The sequence below is a fragment of the Perissodus microlepis genome, chromosome 14, assembly GCF_051167445.1.
Source record: "Perissodus microlepis isolate ML-2025 ecotype Zambia chromosome 14, ASM5116744v1, whole genome shotgun sequence".
NCBI lineage: Eukaryota > Metazoa > Chordata > Actinopteri > Cichliformes > Cichlidae > Perissodus > Perissodus microlepis.
In genome coordinates this window covers 24,588,626-24,610,828 of record NC_140474.1, presented here as the reverse complement: position 1 = coordinate 24,610,828, position 22,203 = coordinate 24,588,626, and the positions used below count along the sequence as shown (strand labels likewise).

The 22,203-nt window shown below is 40.9% G+C and overlaps 1 protein-coding gene across 2 annotated transcripts in view; it reads right to left on the bottom strand.

Annotated features, from left to right (window-relative positions):
* Positions 1 to 108: 108 nt before the first annotated feature.
* The window catches only part of kcnab1a (potassium voltage-gated channel subfamily A regulatory beta subunit 1a), a 110,810-nt gene continuing 88,715 nt past the window's right edge, over positions 109 to 22,203 (bottom strand). For both annotated transcript variants that reach the window (XM_084951964.1, XM_084951965.1), the window contains exons 3-14: positions 20,543 to 20,580; positions 14,220 to 14,299; positions 13,626 to 13,670; positions 12,063 to 12,107; positions 10,821 to 10,864; positions 10,522 to 10,608; positions 6,639 to 6,724; positions 5,305 to 5,425; positions 4,987 to 5,081; positions 4,338 to 4,458; positions 3,845 to 3,933; positions 109 to 3,644 (exon numbers count right to left, since the gene is read on the bottom strand). In XM_084951964.1, coding sequence (XP_084808090.1) covers positions 3,555 to 3,644; positions 3,845 to 3,933; positions 4,338 to 4,458; positions 4,987 to 5,081; positions 5,305 to 5,425; positions 6,639 to 6,724; positions 10,522 to 10,608; positions 10,821 to 10,864; positions 12,063 to 12,107; positions 13,626 to 13,670; positions 14,220 to 14,299; positions 20,543 to 20,580 — 941 coding nt within the window. In that variant the 3' untranslated portion in view covers positions 109 to 3,554. The remainder of the gene's footprint in view (positions 3,645 to 3,844; positions 3,934 to 4,337; positions 4,459 to 4,986; positions 5,082 to 5,304; positions 5,426 to 6,638; positions 6,725 to 10,521; positions 10,609 to 10,820; positions 10,865 to 12,062; positions 12,108 to 13,625; positions 13,671 to 14,219; positions 14,300 to 20,542; positions 20,581 to 22,203) is intronic.

The window sequence follows — 22,203 nt, the reverse complement described above, 5'->3', positions numbered from 1 at the left end:
TGTTGTTCAGTCTGCTTTTTTACAGCTAATTTAAGAAAACAACAACAGGATTCCGCGTGATTATTAATCTGTTTGAATTATACGGTCCATTGATTGGCTTAGACACCATTTCCATTGGCAATGCTTTTATTTCTAATCACACTTTCACATAGAGTATTTACAGAGAAACCACTGATCAGGAGGGGAAACAATACAATGACACAACAAGAACCGAAGTCAATGTCTCTCAAGTGTTTTTCATCCACCCAACAACACGTAGAATCAGTGACCTCTGAGTTTTCAGATCTGATTATCAGGTAGGACTCAAACCAAAACCAGAAACCTTGGGTAGCAGTTGATGTGGCACATTACAGGATTTCAACAAGCTGAAAAACAGCCACAGATGACTTGCTTGTTGCATTTTAGAGTTGTTTCTAAGTCTGTAAGAAATTGAGAAAACCACGAAGACAAGTCACTGTTCTCTCGGACAACAACAAGGTTAATGTCCATCTTGCATTACTTTTCCTAATATCTGTAGGACTGCTGCACTGCTTGTTCCCGAAGTTTGTGGAGCTGATAATATGTTGGTTTTGCATTCCTCTGAAAGCGAGTCCCATTTACGGAGAAGCTACCAGTTTAAAGAATCAGCTCCACTGTTCGGTGATATAACGCTCCCGGGAAATTAAGGAGTACGATGGAGCTCAGTAAGCGCATCATTCAATAGAGAATAATAACAATTTAAAGACAGCATTTTCCTTTTTTGTAGCTACACTGTCGGTGTGTGCTTGATGCTTACAACTTTCTATTAAAGTGACACAGCAGACAGATTAGGCAATCAAATAATATAATCTGCATACATTTGTTTTAAAATCTTACATATCTTGTAGGCCAGAAGCCAAACGCCATTTACCAACTCGTAGTGAAAGACATCCCTGAATTTATTCCTGTCGAAGGAATTCAAGGCACTCTGCCAGGTGGCCACAGTCCAACAGTGACTGACTCAAACTGATGGGAAAGCTGTTGACTTGCACACAAACTTAAACGTTTACCTTTGTGTCTCAGTGGCACGTGTTTGCCACCAAAAGCTACAAATAAGTGAACAAAGCAAATATAGATTCTGCGTAGGAAAAGATGGTGCTGTGTCCACATAGAGAATAAGAAATAAGCAAAATATGATGTTTTTTCTTGATTTCAAGGCATTTTGGATCCAACTCTAGTTTTCCTCCAAGGCCAGACTTCTTAAATAAGCTGTGAGCCAAAGAGATTTTAGTGTTTCATCCCAAAACAGGTAACAGCGTGCTCTGGATAACTGTAGGCGCTTGTAATCTAATGAGATTTCCCTTGATTGATCCATACATAGGTGGTATTTGTGGTGCAAGTCAACAGATGCACAGCAAGGACAAGAAAGTGACTCAGTCGGAACCTGGCCAACATTTCTGCTGATCTCAGAGATGGCTTGTTTTCCACATGAAAGAGAACAAAAATAATGCATCATGGTGACAGCCATGAAATCCGAAGGGTCGATCCACGTTCAAGTCCTTTAAGAAACCTTTAATCACATTTGTCACGTCTCATTAGAGAAGCTCATTTTTAGAACGATTCTCTTATTGACGCAGAATCCAAAAGAGAAATACAAATTTAAACCTTAATCTTTATAAATAGTTCTGACTTTCTTTGTCTTTGAGGAGACAAAAGTACATTTTTGTCTGGTTGGAAGGAGCAGGACGGGCTGGAGAGCAGCCTAAACGTCGCAACTGATGCAGCGATACTGCAGAGGAGCAGAAAAGTGACTCTATTTACACGTCTGCTATGTGTGAGCCATACACTGCGGTGAAGTCCTCGTCTGCACGAGAGGCTCCTCGATGGGTTTCTCCTTATGTTACACAGTATTTCTTAACATCTTATGTACATTTAGTATCTTCAAACAAAAGCAGTATTTCAAAATGTCAAAATAAAGTTCATATATATTAACTACTCTAGAATAAATACTGTAATCTTTGCCACATCCTAAATACCTTGAGTCTGTGCCCCATTGTGCCATTTAAACAAGCAGTCGTTCTAAACATGACAAGACCAGAGGCGAGTTTATCTTTTATTTCATAGATTCATCGTAAGCTTAAGTCCAAAATCCTCAAGGTTTGCTGGAGCGATCTAGCGATGCAGGTTCAGTTCACAGGCAGAAAAGCAGTCCGCTTTATTTCTCTTCTGTGGGATTCTTCAGCAGTTCCTCAGAGGGAACACACGGGGGCGACATGCTTCACTCTCTCCTCAAACAGAGTCCAATATGTACTAGTACTCAAAGTCCCGCAGTACTCTGTCACACCTGGGGGGCTGGGGGGACAAGCTTGCAGGATTTTTTGATCAAACCCTCTTCTAGTCTTTAATTATGTGCTTTGTCGAAAAGAAGAAATAGGCACACTATAGCAGGGAAACATGCATCTGGTGGTAAATACGCTCACGATTTGCAGCCTTTATAATCCACTGAATACTTAACTATTCTAAATACGGGACAGAATATACTTGGTAGGTATTTGAAAGCTAATTCAGGCTAATAAGGATCGGGTCTGTTGAGGCTTCATTCATATTAATAAAACTCTGTATTATGCGCAAGTCACCTGGTTGCTGCTTACCTCCAACACAGGAGGTTGGAGTTTTACACTCTTATGGTAATTCTGTGTGTTGCTCTGCATAGCGATTTAATGAAAGCACTGAGTGGGGTGGGGGCGGGTGGGGTTCAGAATACAACTGTCCACTTTCCTGAGATACCTCTGATTTCTTGCATTCATGTATTCAGCTGTGGTACAGTGGTACTCATAAATAAAATATGGGCCCAATATGAATTTTGTGCTCAAATTATGTTACTTGTGAGTGGAGGTCTTGGCTTTCAATGGGTGGGCTCGAGACCTGAAGGCCTGAGCCCAATAAATAAGTAACACAGGCGTCTCATTTAGCAGCTACTATCAAGGTGCCCTTTGGGAAGGCACTTTAAATACGCCCACTTTGCTTCTTTTGGTTTATCTGCTAACTGGATGTGAGTGTAAAGTTGGATATATTTTAAAAACGAGGCGCTGCAGTTGTAGTTTCATACAATTTTAATCCAAATATCAGGTCAGTTGTATATCTATCCCTGGATGGAGCTGAACTGGGATGTGGTGGGATCTCAAATATAAGCCTGAATCTAAACTTTTACATGTTCTACTCTAAGATCTGCATAGTTCTACCTGCACGTGGCAACACTTTGATTTGGAAGGAGCACAAAGTTTAGAACTACTGAAGTGGATCATGTTTTGTGTTTCAGGCTGCAAAAAGCTGAGTTTCTCAAGCATGACGTGGCTGAGCTGGGCACCTGAGATGAGCCTGGTAGAGCTGATCTGATCAGGACAAGGCTCAAACAGACAAAGGTACAGTATGCAACGCTGGACTTAGCAAGGCTGTCTGTTCCAGGCTGAGGCGGGCTGGAGCTGAGTGGGGCCCGAGGAGAGAACCATGGACATGAACACTGAATGGAGGGTCCAAGGTAGCAGTATGGTTAGGTAGGTAGGTAAGCTGACCTCTTGGAAGTCCAACTGCCTGGTCTAAGAGCGGTAGTCCTTCTTACTGTATGGTCTGTTGCCTAGGATGTGGTCGATCTCTGACACCACATGGGAGGTCATCTTGGGAAGGACCTAAGAAAGAAAGAGATGTGCTGAGTAAGCCTGAGAGGAGCGAAGGAAGGAAGACATGCAGAATAATGTGAAGAAAGTCTGAAGTCATTATAGGTACAGACTTGGGACAACTTGATCTAGAAATCATTATAAGTGGAAGACAGCAGAGGATGCAGGTGAAGAAACACAGGTAACAGCAATGTGTGTCTGCCTGTTCTAACCTGTATGGCCCCGAGGTTTTCAGTGAGCTGCTCAGGATTGGATGTTCCCAGAAGGACCGAGCTCACCCCTTCATTTCTTAGACACCAAGCTGCAGAAAAGCAGAAGATACTCAGTCAGTGACTATTCAACGGCACACGTCTTATTATTACTTTCTGATTATTGTCTTTAAACAAACCAGAGGTTCCAGCACTCTTGCACATAACCTGGACATCTACTTATCACATGGGGAGTGCACAACACACCCAGCTATTTGAACATCCACAGGGATGCAGTGCAAGCACAAGTGCATCAGAAAAGTTTTGCGTTGGTGTGTAGACTGGAAGCTGGAGGAAATATCAAACACGAAAGACAACAAATACCCAACGAAGGTGATGAAAAATGTGCCCGTCTTACATAAACCAGCTCCTGTCTGACAGGTCTGTGCATTTATGGTTTAAAAGCTTTGTTTTAAGCTGCTTCTGCTGTATTTGCTATAAGACAGGGAAGTCTTACCCACAGCCAGCTGAGGCAGGGTACATCCCAGCTTCTCTGCGATGTGGTTGAGCTCCTTCAGCTTGGCTTGTTGCTTCCTTCCATCCTCACTTATTATTTTCTCCTTCAACCACTGATAGGACTGACAGCACAGAGAAGACACAGACTGAATGAGTGAAGAGATGCAGGGTGTAGCCTGAGAGCCTGGAGACTCCAGAGCTGATGTATTATTAATAATTTATTGACACACAGAGATGTAGTCACAGTGCTACAGACATGCCTTAATTTCATCATTTATTTAATTAATTAAAGTCAACTTGTATTGATCTGTTTGTTCAACTCAAGTCAGGGACACAGATGCACTCAAAGATGCAAAACATGGGCTTGGAAAAATAAAGCATGACTATATCTAATTTTAGGGTGAAGATGCAAGCGGAAACAACTTTGTCTGGTTACATCTAAACCGAAAACATCACACATGCACGTCCTTAAGTTTCAGCGTGTCCAAATCAAACCTCCATAAACCCTCCCCAGATCTCATCTGTCCCTCCCCAGATCTCATCTGTCTCACGTCTTAGATATCGACACCACCTGAAGTGCGCAAGTCATGAATCACTGCTTTGAATCTGATTCTCACTGTCGCTTTGTTTTGACGAACCCTCACGCTTACCTTCATGGAGGCCCTGGATGAATCAGGAATGCCATTTTCATATTTTCCTGTGATGATGCCGCATGCCAGCGGTGACCACGTCATCGCGCCGACTCCTGTAACCATGGACACAGCAGGAGAGTTGAAGAGGAGTTTTAGTGAGATGAAATGTGTGAGAAGAGCGTCAGAAAAAGTGAAAACGTGAGAGGGTGATTAAAGCGCAGTGGAAATGAGCAACAGAGAAGGAGAGCAACTTGGTCAGAAAGGTTGTTGGATGGAGTGGATAGGGAAGTGACACAAGGATGCATGCGACTGATCATGCTGTTGTCAAACACTTGCCTATCTTATGGTAGAGTTCGGGCAGTTGCACTTCTACTTTCTCCCTCTGGAAAAGATGATACTCGGCCTGCTCGCACACTGGCGGGATCAGATTAAACTGTCTCGCCACAGAGTAAGCCTCCTAGAGATAAAGACAGAGAAAAGATGCTCATCACGATGTTTCATGTGGATTTACTTTTATATATTGTTCAAAAGATTGTTATTTTATAGCTATATAGCTATTTGGTACGTAAGCACAGAGGTTTGGGATAAACTTGGGGAAGAAATGAGAGAGGGAGGGGTTGTTAATCAGCTTGTGGGAGCGTGGCACAAATTCAAATGCATGCCTCTCAGTAAGTCAGCAAATCAATATTTCATATCACAACTCGGAGGCACCATGTTAAAATTTCCTTATCTATTTTCTCCACGGATCCTTTAAAGGCAAATGCCAGAGGAGTCACACACACACACACCTACTCGGAGAAAAACAGCGCCATTGTTGCTTCTTTAAATACCCTTTAATTTAGTGGGTTTCCTGCTGTGCAACACATGTCAGGATGAGAGCACAGTCGAAGTGGGAGTGTATTCTGTGGGATGCACGGATAATATCACTGCCATCACTCAACTTACAAATTACCAGTTGCCCTTCTGCGCTGCAACCCATGACATGTGCGTCCAGACTGTGTGCGCGTCCATGCATGTAACTGCGTGTGCATGCTGTACTGCTGAGAATCAAAGCCACCTTCATTAGCGATGCTATCTAAATTACACAGTGTTCATCTGGGCCCGTTGTTCTTTATAAAGATATCTGCTTCTTTTTCACAGCCAGAGAGGGAGAATGTCAACACATTGCAGTGTGCTTAGAGGGAGGAGGAGGGTGATAAAGAGACTAAGAGAGATAAGAGGGGATGGATGCTACGTCCTTGAGTGTCACTTCAGGCATGTGTTCACTTCATAACTCTCTGCCTCATGTATATATTCATTAATGCACCAGTGCTTGAAACAGGAAGTGGATTATCTCTGACAGGAAAACAAAACAAAAGCCAGAAGAAGCCGCTGTGCCTGTGCCACTTACTGAAAAAGCCTCTTTTCACTCTCAGTCTTTTACAGTCACTACTTTCTCCCCCCCGACTTCCCTCCAATTATCAGCTCTGTAATTACTCATTCATTTTCAATACTGTGAATATGCTGGTCACTGGAAAGGCACATCTGCATTGGCTTGACTGTTCACGCCAGATACTATATCCACCATTTATATACAATCTGTAGTCGGTTACCATATGTGTAAAGGAAACATTTATTTGGACATTTTCATTCTTCTTCATTTCTTATACTCAAAGCTGTTTGCTGCTTACCATGATCTCCATGGCCGTCCACCGAGACGTCCCCCAGTACATGGCCATGCCTTGGTTTATCACATAGGTCATGGCTCGAACAATCTCTGTGGATAAATGCAGTTATGACAGGTATCAGTCAGCTGGATCGACAGTGAACAAATTGTGCGTGTTTACTTCACCGTTTGCATTTCGGTGTTGCTCGCTGAGAAGCATCATCAGTAATACTTATAGATGCTTGTGATTTGTAGTGAGAGACGAGTGCAAGAGTACAAAGACACTATTTTGTAATTTTGCCACTTTATTGCACTGCTAGTGGATTTTAAATAAAACAATCCAAGACTGCACTTCATAATTCATCCTGCTGCTTCTATCAGCAGTCATATCACCAGTAAATACTAAATAAATAAATAAATAATCACCCGGTTCTACTGTAAGTCACACATGCCCTAGTTATAACATTTCCTCTACCACGTTTGACAGATGATGTGGTTTTCTTCAGTTTATTAACTTTTTCTTCCCGTCCTTCTGGAAAAAGTTTATCTTGGTTTCATCTGCCCAAATACTTTTGTTATTTCCGGAGCTGTTCAGACTCTTTTAGATGTTTGCTGGCAAAGTCTAAACTGGCCTTCTTTTAAGTGATTGCATCCTCATGAAGGCCTCTTGTGATTGTAGAATTGGAGACTAGCAAGTGATATCAAGCTACCAACACTTGTAAACAACTCCAGATCTTTACTCTACCTGATTTGTCATGAAATAAGAAGAGAACGGGCCACATCCGGCCGTGTCCAATTACTTTTGAGCCTCTGAAAATGAAGGACAATGTATAAAAATGGCTGTAATTCTGAAAAGGTTAATTGGGATACTTTTGTCAAATCAGTTGATTTAAAGCTTAAAGTCTGCACTGGTTTTGTTTACATTACAAAAATCATTGTTCAGTTACATTAAGCCCTCGCTGCATATAGGTTGGAGATAATGTTGCAGATGAAAAGAGAGGAGGTGGAGCTGGAGGCAGATGGAAAGATGGATTATTAGGACTCAACATATCACAGAGACGCAACTTGGATCAGAGAGTTCAGGGAAAAAGCAGAGAGGTGAGACTGTGCTGGTTTGGACTTATGCAGAGAAGAGGTTTGGTAAATATTAAAACAAGGACTAACACAGAGCTGCAGAACAAGCAGATCAAAGTAAAGCCAAAGAAAACTATGATGTGGCCGTGGCTCGCAGGTGGGTGGTGTAAATGAGGAAGAAGCAGAGGACAGATCTAAACTATGGTGACCCCTAAGATTCAGCCACATGCAGTGCAGTAAAACCAGAATAACACAGCAGATGGACAGGGACATGTCAAACATTTTCTCAACAGAATATGACGATAACATAGTCAGAACATTATCAGAAGATTGATGCGAAACACCTAGAGCTTGGCAAAATATTTTTAGCCAGCAATAGCTGAGCTACATGAAAAGACAATGCCAAAAAAGTTGATGAATAAAAGATTGAAAACTAAAACCAGTCAAAAACTAAAACACTAAGAAAATAAAAAGGCAACATTTGAGAGAAACGGCCTTGAAAGAAGCTTCTTCTTCACGTTGTTCCAGTTTCTGTCATGACCTAATCGAAAATAAATAAATAAATAAATATATTAAACCCTCACAAGGCCGCCCGCCTCCTCAAGTCTTTCTTACCTGCTGACGGCTCATCACCCCTCCTTGACGACTCCGGGGACAAACTAACAAGCTCACATACTAAAGCCCTTCTGATCACATTCAAGCTACTGCATTTTTAATGGTGCAATTAGCTCCAACGCTGCTGACTGTGAGAGCCAACGGCAGTCGGGGCCAACAAAAACTGAGATTAGGACTGTCATTAAGATTGTTCATCATTGCCCTGTGCTCACTCCAATTATAGTGCAATCGTTCACTGTGGCAGGACTCTTGTTTTTCACTCTGCACAACCGATACTTGGCAAGATAACCGATTATGCGGGGCGAGAAAGTTTAAGAACTCCCAGAGAGAAAAGAAAAAAAGAGGTTAGGAAAGATGGCGCGTTAGTAGAAGTCAACATGCACCAAAAGTATATAATCAAGACAAACCAAGAAGACTTGTAATGAAGGTTTTTGTTTTTCCCTGCACCGAGTAATAATTAACCTGAAGCACAGACGTCTTACTCAATAGTATGCTGCCAGGGGAAATAACACAGGATTAAGACAAGAAAACAATTCGCTTTCTTTCCTTTCGTTTGTTATTGTTGTCTTCCTCTCTTCGCCCTTCCCTCCTGTCGTCCTTGCTCTGTATTTACGTAGCATCATGCTGCGTTCATATTTAAATGCAACCTGCATCTATTTCCGGGCGGCATAGCACAACAGAGAGCAAAGCAAGTCTGGGGAAGCATGAAAAACAAGAAAGCGTGCATCAACAAGCATGAAAAACATCTAAAAGCTGAAGGAATTAAATAAGAACAGCGAGGGCACCAGGCAAAAGAAAATAGGTGTACAGGAGCAGATCCTAAACAGCTACAAGATAAAGGAATAGACAAGCTTAACCACAAAAGAACCGACAAAAAACATCCAGCTACAACCTGCTCTCTGATTCACTGTGTGTGTGTGTGTGTGTGTGTGTGTGTGTGTGTGTGCTCTAAAAGAAGAAGCCGAGCACAGTGAAGAAACATACGCAGTGAAACAGTTAGCAGAGGAGAGAGGCAGACACCGCAACACAGAAATTAAATCAGATTAATTCAATATATATTTGATAATTACCTGAATAAAATACTTGTGCAATGTCTTTTTTTATTTTCAAATTCATCTTTACACTTACTTCTACATAAATTATTATTATTAACATTCACTGAGATATTCAGCGGGGCAGCTTGGGTTACTGCCTGCATAGGGAGTGTTAATTTTGTGAGAACCGGGTAGCTCTGCATGTTTGATTTTGCAGTTTTTGAGCTGGACGTCCCTCCTGATCCAACCCCAAAGGGGATTTGTGTCTCCAGCAGGACCTGACTAGTGTAAACCACACTATTGCTATTACAAGCTCACTTATGCAATGTTTAAAGCTTCAGCAATATAAATTTATAATAGCAAGAGCAGCAATGAACTCTGTCATTCATGTCAGTGTCACACAGATTTGTACTGGAAATGTACTTAAAATGTAATATTAACCAGAGCACAGTTCATATAAAAGAAAGCAGCTCTACTGACTGCTTAGAAGCACTAATTAAAAAGCAACCACACTGTTAAGAGGCTCTACCTCAGTAAGCAATAGTACCCAATCAATTTATAATGATTAATGAGGAACCACTGGACTACTAATATGCATGTTAATAAGAAACTTCTTGATAATGAATTAAGCAGAACTGCCTGCCTCACTTTAGCTATACTAAAGAACAGATTTTCCAAGAGTAAAACTAGTCTTACATTTCTAGTTCAATATAATAGAAATAATAAGTAGCTCTAACACCACTAGGTAAATATGTTCTTTGTCAGAGACACTGTACAAACACTCGTGATAAATGAATGCCGTGTTTCAGATTAGACAAGATATTCTGAGGTTTTCTTGAATTTGTCTTGCAAACAGAAAATAGCTTTCTGCACACTGGATTTCATCGACAGCTTCTCTATAGTCACAAATCACAATTATGTTTGAAAAGACATAATTACTCACAAATACTTGATTATTTTTATATACAGTTCTCAGCCGTGATATTGGTAACCCAACACATTTTTCTGCAAGTGTAAATACATGATTCTGTGGAGCAACAACGCAACTATTTCATGAATCTTACAAACGATCACAATAACACCAAAAGTTCCATTTGCTGAAAGTCACACACTGTGAACCAGAGCCAGCTGATTCCATTAGTTTCATAACTGGATGTTGTTGGAAATCTTGATGCACTGACTCACCCTCCATGGGAGTATTGCTATCTGGGCGATTGGCAAAAACTACGTCCACATACTCCAGCTGCATCCTTTGTAGAGAGCCTTTCAGACCTGACACACACACACACACACACACACACACACACACACACACACACACACACACACACACACACACACACACACACACACACACACTCAAAGGTTAATGAACTGAAAGACTTTTACCTTATAACATGTTACTGTGATCTCATTTTAAACAATTTCACTCTTTAAGAAAAAAAGTTTGTCATCTTTGGAGATGTTAAATTTGCATGTCTCACCTTCAATAATGTGTTTCCTTGACAACCCTCTCTCTGTCTCTGCTCTGATCGAATAAAACATACATATCACATCAATCATAAACTGCACTTAATTAAACAACAACAACAAAAAAACAGCTTCACTTCTTTTTTATCTTAAAAAACTGAATAAGATTTTTTTTCTAAAAGTTCCAGAAATTGTGGGAATTCAAACTGGTTTTACTTCGCAGACTTAAAGTCAATTTAAGTTACTTTTGAACCCCGCTGGGCGACCAAAAAACACGAGCTCCAAATGTACATTTCAGGCTGTTTAAAGTAAATAGGTCAGCGCACGCTCAGCTGTTCAGCATCGTTATGCATCCAGACTCTGCAGGAGAGAGACGTAGCACAGACTCTGCGTTTGGAGGAAATGCTTGAAAACTAGAGAATAACCTCTTCCTTATCACAAGACCCAGTTGGGCAGCCTCTGGCTTGGAGCTTGACAGATTTTCTCTTTCTTTTCTGTGTGTGTGTGTGTGTTGGATGTGTGTGCTATAAAGTAGATTTCTTTATCCCCTCTCCTCTCTCTCTCTGCAGTCTCAGCAGAAGGTTCTCCCATTGGTTGTTACTTTACGTGACATGTTGCCAGTCAGGTTGTTAACGGAGATAAATGGACACACAAAAACACGAGGAAACTTTCTTTGAAAAGTTTGAATGCTTTGAAAGCCATTAAGGATATAAAATGATAAATGTAGCAGAGACAAAAGGAGAAAATATTGTCTTTTGTATGATTTTGAGTGACTTAACTAAAATACATGCTTTATTGTTATTTATCTGAACAAAGTTAGGTGGTTAGGTGGGGTTTTTTTTTATGATTTTTGTGAATATTTTATTTCTGTGACCCAGAAAAAAATCGTTTCACCTTTTCAAATTTACCCCAAGATCCTCGAGGTATCTTCAAATACTACTATCTTTCTGTCAGATGGTCCCTGTTTTGCTTGTATTGCGAGCGCAGATGCACAAGGACATATTTTTATTTTATTTGTATTTTATTTTTGTTGTAACACAGGAAAAGGAAGAAGAAGAAGACGGATACCAACCTTCGTGTAAACAATGCAGGATTTAAAAAGAGCTTTGCAAATGTTTCACATGAAAGAAGTGCAATGCAAGGTTTTTTTTTGCAAACAGATAATACATTACTGAGAATTTGTGAGCAACACAACCTAAAAAAAATATTACAGTTCATATCATGGAAGTGAAGAGTTTGCAGGGTTTCTTACTTACTTTCCTCCCCAGTACAGTTTAGTTGTAATGACCAAGCTGGATCTCCTAGAAAGCAAAGAGAAAGCACAAATTTAGTGCAATGTGCTGTATTGTAATAACGTGACAAAGTGCAAATACACATGCAAAGTCTGTGTCTTTTGTTCTGTCTTGCTGCCAGAGGTTTCTTCCTGTTAAAAGGGAGTTTTTCCTTCCCACTGTGACCAGTGCTTGTTCATAGGGGTCATCTGATTGTTGGGGTTTTCTCTGTATTATATATATAAGACTGTATAATAAAAAAGACTAATTACATTGCAGCTTTCCTCATTACCATGTCTGTTACAGCTATTTTCCCATTTTTAATTCATCCCTCCTTGCTAAGTTGTTTATTCAAAAGCACAGTCTTCCTGTTCCTCAATGTTTAGTCACACTGTCGGACTAATGAGCTATCCACGCAACAGGTGGGAAAATGCTACGCCCGTCTTGCTTAAGAGTTTTGATGACATCCTTGTCATTTCACATCTGGCGCTGTGTGAAATCATTAAACTCTACAGCATCTCACACGGCAGCAAAAGCAAACACGTTTTCTGGTTTCACCGCATTAGAGTTGCAAATTAAATGCAGGAGCTGTGAGAGTGTTTGAGACTTTAGTCACATGGGACAAATCAATAAATGATCTGCAGCTCTTTATAATTATTATTCAGTGCTACCGGCACTGAATTCTCAACATATGACCAAGAAGTGTGAAGTAGAGCGCTTGTTCTTTCCATTTGTTATGACAGCACTCACAGACTGGTGTAGGCAGCTCAGTGCATGACACTGATCTGCCTAATCCACCTAATGATTAGCAAATACATGTTTCCATAGCTTCATTTAATAGAGTGGCAAGCGTTATTGTTGCATGGAGACTCCATCACTTATCACATGCTGTTGTTCTAAGACAAATTCGGTTAAGGTTATGGCTTCATATCGAACACGTCAGGCGGTGATCCCACAGTATCCCATCACTATGATCTGAAAATGCGACTTTTTGTGCAGCTTCTTTTGCACTCAGACGTATAAATGTGCAATATTTGAGCTTCCTTTGATGTTACTGTAACTCCTCTTCTCCCCGTCTCCTACAGAGCCGATCAATAATAAAAAAATGAGCATGTTTAAATAACTCCATAAAAAGAATATTTAAATTTGTGGAAAAAATGCCTGCAGGCAGACTTTCATGTGGAAGCTATTTCGCGCTGCTGTATTGTGTCTGTATTGTCCATGAACTAGACATTTAACTTCATTTAATAAAAGAAAAACAAAACTATGATGATAAGGCAGGAATTAATACTAATAAGTTATTTTTTCCTTTTTTTCCTTTGAGACAAAACACAATTCCTCACTGGAAAAGAAAAAAACCCCAAAACACAGTTTCATGCATCTTTCATCTGCAACACACACACACACACACACACACACACACACACACACACACACACACACACACACACACACACACACACACACACACACACAGATCATCCTTCTCCATGTTTCTCTCTCAGGCAGAAGTATTGGAGCAATCATACGTTTTAATGTCATCATTACCTCCAGCATTTCTTCTTGATGATGTTTCCTAGAATGATTTCGGCCCTGTGAGGCAATATAAACGAAGCGTTGTTATTAAATCGCACTTTGAAATCATAAACATTCCTTCCACAGTATCGGCCCACAGTACAGTGAGGAACAAAAGAGGCCCGCATGCAAATCGGCTGTTTATGAACCAGGCAGTTGGACGGCGTAATAAAAGGGTCTTCAAAAGCTTATTATACTACTTCCTGCAAGTAGAAGTCTTTTTATTGGAACTGCAGTGCTTGCTGTTGCATTACGAGGTCTCTGACATACACTTTCATCTGTGAGTTCACAAATAAAAAGACCTCACAGATGAGACGGTAACAGTGGTTGAGAAAAGCAAAGAACAGACACATGCAAGAAATTTCAAAACATTGCTACAATCCTGAACAGAAACCTACAATTTTGAATGAATAATGTCTGGACTTCTTTTAAGCTCATGAATAATCACACTAAATGTGACATAGTTTCTAACAGTTTAGAGAATATTATAGTAAGAGCACTTTGGTGACAGCGAGGCCGGACATCTGCAGCCCATTACACAAAAACACTGGTCTGTGTATCACCCACCTGCCGCCCGCGTACACCTCAGCTGTGTCAAACAAGTTGACTCCACTCTCGTAGGCAATCGTCATTAGCTGCTCTGCAACCTGGCAAGCGGTCAGATCGAGCACACACATGAAAAAAAGAGAGGATACAGAAAGGTTAGTTTGCAGTTTCTATTTTACCAAAAAGAAACAATTTTTTTCCTCTTTCAGGCGCCTACTGATGAATCGGCCGTGAGGGAGCCGCATTATTCCTGCATATCAATATCTTCCTTTTAAATATTCATGTGTTTCCACGGATACAGTGTCCAAGATTTACCCAAATCTCTTTCAAAGTAGGAAAACATGACACACATCATCAGCGCGTGCAGCTTCGCATTTCATCTAGGAATCACTGCTGAGGAATTACAACCAGAGGGCTTCCTCTGAGTATTATTTAACTGCAAATGAGTTTTATGCAGCACGTTACAGGCAATGGCGTATTTCAATATATCAAATATAAAAGACCACACCATCTCGAGAGCGACTTAATAACACATAATCTGGTTTAGAGAGCATAAAAAATGGCTAGTATGATATTAATAAAAGAAAAGCTGAGCTGAAGTGAGGCACAGAGAGCGTCCAGAGGAGCAGAAATGGCAGTCAAATACCTTCAGAAGCCAGACTGCCTCTTGGCTGGTCAGTAAGCTTGGTGTTATCAGATTTACATGAACCTCATGTGACAGTGAACGTCACAATGGCGAACCACCTCAGTGACGCTCACCTTTATATTCATGCTTCACCTGGTGGTTCAGAACGACCGTGAACGTTTCCATTTTGATCAAGCAGAACTGTACTCGTGTGTAGCTACGCTGGAAGTTTGTTCATATTCAGATTTTATTGAGTAAGTAGGGCCGCAGTGTAATTAGCTGTGAAAAATCATTCGACTTCATGATGTACGGCTGTATCAGCTCTTTTCTCTTTAGTTAATTCATGCTTTGTGCCAGTGTGTGTGTGTTTGTGTGTGGCATTTTTTTTAAATTTGCAGGCATGGTGACCATAAATCATCTAACTGAGATCCAATTTCCCTGAGGTGACTTTTATTACATGGAGGACTTTAAGTGAATTTACTGTCATTTCCCTGTGGAGTTCTGTAGTGACACAAGGGTGTGCTGTGTTGTGTTTGTGTTCACGTGTCTGCGTGAAGTGCGTGAGTTTGTGCGAATGCATGTACAGTATGTGTGGGTTTTTGTGTGTGTGTGTTGGCAGACAGTGGAGGCGTTGCTTCTAGAAGAATGAGATAACGTCTCCTCTGAGAAATGTTTTCAGCCTTCCTCAACCATCACTTTGCAACTAGCATGAAGCGGGATAGCATTCCTAGCCTCTGTGTGATACAGTGATAGTAAATTTGATTTTATTAGTATCTATTAGTAACTAACATTCCTTTGATGAACATGCTGAAGGCACATCCCCTGTGTAATGTTATGTAATATAGAACGGCAATAAAATGAAGGACAACACACACAAAAAGAAACAAAAGTCGTAAAAAATGGAAAAGGACCAAAAGGAAGCAAAATAAAAGTCAATAAAAAGTGCGTTTGTAAACTGATTTAAGATGTTGTAGCTACAGCAGCTCCCACATGGGCTTTTTGCTCGGAGGCAAAGCTGAAAACAGTCATTTATAATTTAAAATCCATTTTTAAAGTTAACCGCAAGCCCCAGAAAGGATTCTTGGTGAGATAATGTAGCATCACCTGTTGAAACAGCAACACCTGTTCTCAATGGAGAAATTGCCAGCTGTGGAAAGTCTTAAAATGGCATTTTTACTTGTAGCAGCAAAGCAGGAATCCAAGTGGTGTTCCTCTACAGCAGGAAAAGAGAGAGGCATTCTCCATCTCCTGCCAACATAATACTGAGTAGTTTTAGCTGCTAAAACTACAACGAATCAGAAGAAAAGTGCAGCTGCTGACTCTTTATTCTAGTGTTGCAGTGGCAAACACTTGTGCATTCAGAACCACCTGGGCGAGTCATCTTTGGCCTTTATACCAGCAGAGAGGAAATCAAATCCTGTAATCTTTTCTCTCAGTTATCTGTCCAGTTATCCATACATGAATGATGTTATGACATGACTGAAAAAAACTAATCCAGTGTTTCAGATTGGTGCACCCTACAGACTGTATTTAAAAGACACATGTACTACCATGACAACAGTCATTTAGTTTATTGCCTCAAGATCAGCATTTTGGACGTCACCAGCTTTAGAGTGACAAGTGGACCTGACAGAGAAATCAAAAAAATTCAGGAGGCACTGAAGGCGTCCCGATCTACCTGCCGAGGTCTGAGATTGGCTGATTGTTAATCGGCCCAGTTCACACTCACAGCTATATGCTAATATGTTGTTAGCACAAAAGCTCTTCACTCTGAGTTGAGATAAAAAAGTGTTAGCGGGAAAATGTTTATAATGACAAACCTAACCAGACGCCTAATCCCCTCATCTGGGTAAATAGAGACATTTTAAAGACGCTAAAAGGGAAAAATTAGCTAAAGCTAAATACAACCAGAGTTCAGAGACAGCCAAAAGCCAGGAGTGAGCCTCGGTATAAGCACTGACAGGATCAAAGCATTTTTAGAAAACAAAAAAGGTCATTGTCTCATTACTGGTCAAAACGAGTCTGAAATTTGTTCTGTTACATAAATGTGTTGCATTTGCTTCTGTTTGTTTAGGTAAAATATTCGGAACCACCATCAGGTAAAATTTATTTCCATTTATTTCTTATTTGCACCTCTTTCTAGTAGCAGAGCACTTTATTTTGAAAAATCCTGTGCAGTATTTTAAAGTTCAATTAATTTTTTTAAATAAAATAATATTTTACATTAAAGTAAAAAAGATTTTTGTTTGTTTTTTCATTTCAGCTATAGCTTGTAGAAAGAAAATCATCTCAGAATTGGGAAAAGTTGGAATAACCAAAACTGGAGCCATGTCCATCTTTTATATCCAGTCTTTAATGATTCTTTACAGCAAACAGCATTTTGTTCTGTTCCCTATCTGAAAAGTAATTTTATAAGTGTTTTTTTCTCAGCCTAGTATAACCAACATCAATACAATATATTCATATTTGTCATTTTTTCTTGTTTTTGTTTTTCTCTTTTTAAAGAAATGCATCAGATGCAAATCCAGTGCTTTCAGATAAGGTTCAGTGAACAGTCAGGAAAGGAAATAAAGGAAGGACATAACAGTGTCCACATTTCAAAATGGCTCATTCAGTCTCCGAGCCCTGGACTGCCATCAGACAAACAGAGCAGAATAAAAAGATGGAGCTGGATAATGGGGAGGTTAGAGAAAGGAGATGTCACTTAAGGAGAGAAAGATTTGGGGAAGAGGGATTACAGAGAATATGAAAAGCATGTTCTTTCCCTTATTGGTCTCTGCTGAGTGCAAACAGGGAAGCAACCTCATGCCAGAACTGTTGGCCACACTGGAAAGTGAATGAATGGAGGTTTTAGGTAAGATAACAGCTGCAGGATGAAGGATGAGGTAAGTAAGAAGCTAATAGATGGACTGCATAACTTAAAAGTGGTGACAACTTAAAACTGATATTTATTTGCTGGTAGAGTTTGAAACATGCAGAAGAGAGCGTTACAAGGACAGACTGAATTAAACCAGAACATGAGCGATAGTTTCAGGGTGACTGCTTATTCATGACGAGTCTCACAACATGCTAACAGGCCAGTCGCTGCCAAAGAGCCGAAAGTGACATTTGTGAAGTCAGAAAGTTTGCAGTGGTGTTGAAGCATCACTGCTTACTCACTTCTGCTTTGACTTCTAGGCATTTCAGATGAACTGAATATGAGCGAGGGCCTTCAAATGATGGGATGCTTTAAAAAAAACAAACAGGCAGAAACTCCAGAAGCAGCACGTCTATAAAATAAAAACCTCCTCCTGTAGTCAAACACTGAGTCACTGTGAAGTTGCAGGAACACATGGGTGGCTTCAGGCTTCTCTCCTCCTTTTTTCCCCTTTTTTTTCTTCAGGCGCACAAAAGGTGGAAGACAATTGGATTTCCATAGACGGAGGGAATATAATAAGAAAAAAAATTGACTTTTTAAAATTTTTTTATTTCCTCACACAACCTCAGAATCAAGGCCGCAGCAGCCTCCCACATACAACCCACACAACCTTGAGCGAGGATTTTATGACTGCGCTGCCTCCTCCCCCTTCAAACTCACTGCATCGACGTTGACACGAACAAGAGACGTCGTCTTCAAATTCACTTTATGATTTATGGATCCACTTTTGCCCTTTTTGAATGAGTAAGCAATATCAGCTCGCTAACCTTCCTGCCTGTCTGGGAATGTGTTATCGTTAAGACGAGGATGTAGCGCTTTGATAAGACGCGCTCTCCAAAAATTGCCCGGCGTTAGAAAATCTATACTAATATTTATGTCTTCCAATATCAATAAAGTTATTACATGATTATTCTGAATACAAATAAAGGGAAAATATTAGTGTTTTATGCATTTTTATCTCCGTTTGTGTGCTACAGTTGTTGTGCATTTCTTAATGAGGACAGGGACGCTGAACCCTGCTGAGGACGTTTTAGCAAATTTAGGGCAGACTTGATGACAATGACATTGAACAGGGCACTGGAGGACTGGTTAACCTACCAGCACTGCATGTAATGATAGTCCTCTTGCTTTTGCATGTCCATCGAGACCCTCTGTCTGCCCTACCAGCTTCTTTTTCTGGTTTTTCCTACCATAGATCACTTTGCCGAGAAGATTTAAAAATTTAAAACCACGTTCACACGAGCCAGCCAGGATTGATCATAACGCTCCCAGCTGTCACAGCCTGAAGTGTCTGAGTGATGCTACTGACACTGAACTGCGGACGTTCAGGATAATGGAAGGGGAAAAGGGTGCTAAGCTTTGAGTGAGGGTACCAAGTAAGTCAACGCCAGCAACCCTAAGGAAAGAAAAATAATACTCTTACATAAGCTTGGTGCTTCTGCGTACCCCTGGGTGAGCGCTGTTCTCTTCTGTGTCAATTTAAGTGTGTGCATATGTGCGGTGACCAAGACCGGGACCCCAGGGGCAACATCAGAGCACGTTAGAGTTCATCAGCATAAGTGCAAAGGAGAATTCGGCGTGCACACGTAGCCATCATGCTGACCTTTTCTGTCCTGTGTGGACCAAAGTGTTGCGATCCAAACAACGCAACTCATCGAACCTGAGGTTTCGGTGAAGGATGTGACTTTAAAGGAATAAAGCAATACAAAGTGAAACTGTGGAGTAATTGAGCCTGTGGGTGTTAGAGGGCTCTGTCAGTATGGTGTGCTGAAGGTTAACTGTGACACCACTCAGTCAGAAAAAAGCAGTCATGACAGATGTCCCACAGTCACAGTGACAGTTCTTTGGTTAACCTATGACTCTAACTGTTGTACAGAATGGAAAATCCCTTCACCAGATTATGTTTTTGCTCCTTTGTATGTGACATTTTGTTTGATGGATTGTAGTTAGAAGAATTAACCTTCCTGGAGGACTACACAGCTGCACCTGCTTCAGGATCTTACAGACTTTCAAATAAATACGACACAGAAAAAAGAAAAACTGGAAGTGTCTGTGGAGGGGCGTGGTCTGCAGGGGAGGCGGACGCACCTGAGCGGCATCCGCAGTCACGCCTCGTCGGCTTAAAGTCTGTACTGGGTCCTGCTGTAGTGGTTGTTGTTAGTATGTGTCGGGCTGTGAACTGCGGAGCTGCAGCCGACTGCGTTTGTACAGCAACAGTGTGTTAATAAAGTACGCTGCAAAGCATGGAAATGTCGTTTCCTCTGCCGTGGATCATTTACAGTGTCAATCTGTATTTATTCTGATTCAAAAACCAAAAAAAAGATTGCATCTTTTTCTTTTTTAAACAAGAAATAAAACAGCGGAGAACAGAAATGGCTATGGATGGCCACTCTACCTCGAATGCTGCCAACTTGTCTTGGCCTGCAGCCTTTTTTGACTTTGTTGGTAATTTTTAAGGTAAGGGAATTCAGTTTTGAATTCATTCCTTTTTTATGGTGAGTGGGCAGTCATGTGAGTGTAATTTTAAGCTACGTTGTCTATTATGGCTCATCAGTTTCCTATATCAGTGCACTTGGACCCATTTTTGCTGTTTCATCCATAAGTAAGGCAGCTTTCTCTATATAGCATATTTAATTGCATTTAAACATTTGACAGGCAAAAAAGTTGTGTCATTATTTAATAGGTAAAAAAAGAAGCCACACCAACCAGTCTAATGTGCCATAAACTGTACATCAGTGTAATCAATGCGCAGACTGCACTGACATCAAGTAGACATGTAAAATAAAAGAAAGCGTTTCATACCTCATCTGTTATCTGTCCTCCAAATGTCACCCATGTACCTGGAGGGAAGAGAGGCAGAGACATTTCATCGTTAGGGAACATTTCTTTACTGTCAGCCCTTTCTGTCTGTGTCAGTGTGTGTGTGTTTGTTTGACATCGGGAAGTAAACAGAACTAATCCCGGGGCTGTGACACCATTCGAGGGAGGCTGTCAAGTTCCCAAGAGAAAAATCTGTCCTGTTTAGAGCTGCTGCTCAGTACTGAAGTATCACCTAGTGTGAGCCCCTGTTAGCTCTCTCTGTCTTTACTGATGACTGTTCGTTTGCTACGGCCGTGCATATTTGGAAGACCTTGCATCCCCTGTCCTCATGTGCTTGTGCATGTGAGAATAATGACGCCACAGTCCCGATTGTCCCGCAGACAATACCGATAAGCCAGACAAAAGGCTGAGCCGCCACAACCGGAGGAGACACTAAATCCTCAGCACATTCCCTCAGGGAATTATGCACATAGCTTTCTATTCAGATTGAGTGAAAACAGTTTTAGCTATCTGAAAGGGTCCCACTCTGCCAGACAGACAGAGAGACAGGAACACCTTTTTATATCAGTAAAGTGTCTGCTGCTCACCTGTTAATGCAGAAAGGCTTATGTGTATTTTGGTAGTTGCAAGAAAATCTGGGCTGCCTGACAAGATATGAGGCAGTTCACCTGTGAAGTTTGGCAGCAGGTCCATGGAAACTGTCATCACATATTTTTTCCTAAATTGAGCTAAAGGAAACTTCCAAAAATGGACCGTGTCGGATAAAATGGTGATTAGGCATTGCACAACTTTGCCAGTCTTCTGTTGCCTTCATCGAATTCCATGCATGAATAAACATCGCAATTTCAGCCTAAACACCAGAAAGCCCTGGTGGAACATTTCATAACTAATTATGTTAGTCTACCTTAGCACTCAACGCACTTTATACAACCTGTCTCATTCACACATTCATACACTTTTTACTGCATCAGTGAGCTTTCTGTCTAGCTCTACTCCTGCGCCACAATCACCCACAAGCAGCTACAGTCACCTAATGCAACTGTATCACAAGGGCATTAAGAAAGGCTGAAGAAAGTTTACCACTTTATGAAAGACAATGTGTTCAGACAGTTAAACAGTTAAACAAAAGGTCACATTTTTGCTATCATCTATTGTACAGAACATCTTTAAAATATTCAGAAATTCAAGAGAAATAATAATCCTGAACCCCATCCCCCACTCCCCAAACTTTTCCACTGGTAATACTTTTATTCATACACTATATGAGTAAAAGTATGACAAATCCATGCCACGAAGCTCCTTGTGTACAGTTTTTGTACTGATGTTAATGCCAGAGGAGATTTAGAGCTCTGCAGTTCCTGAGCCAGCAGAACATTGGTCACTTTCATTCACTGTGCACCTCTCCACAACCTCACTCTCTACCTTTACAGGGTCTACCACTTCATTGCTAAGTTACTGTGGTTCCTAAAGTTATTTATCCATCCATCCATCCATCGGGCAGCAGCAGTCTAAGGAGAGAAACCCAGACCGCTCTATCCCTAGCCACCTCATCCAGCTTCTCTGAAGGAGACCGAGACATTCCCAAGCCAGACAGGCTTTAAGGTATCCTGGAGGGATTACATCCTACCCAGGGCCTCTTCCTG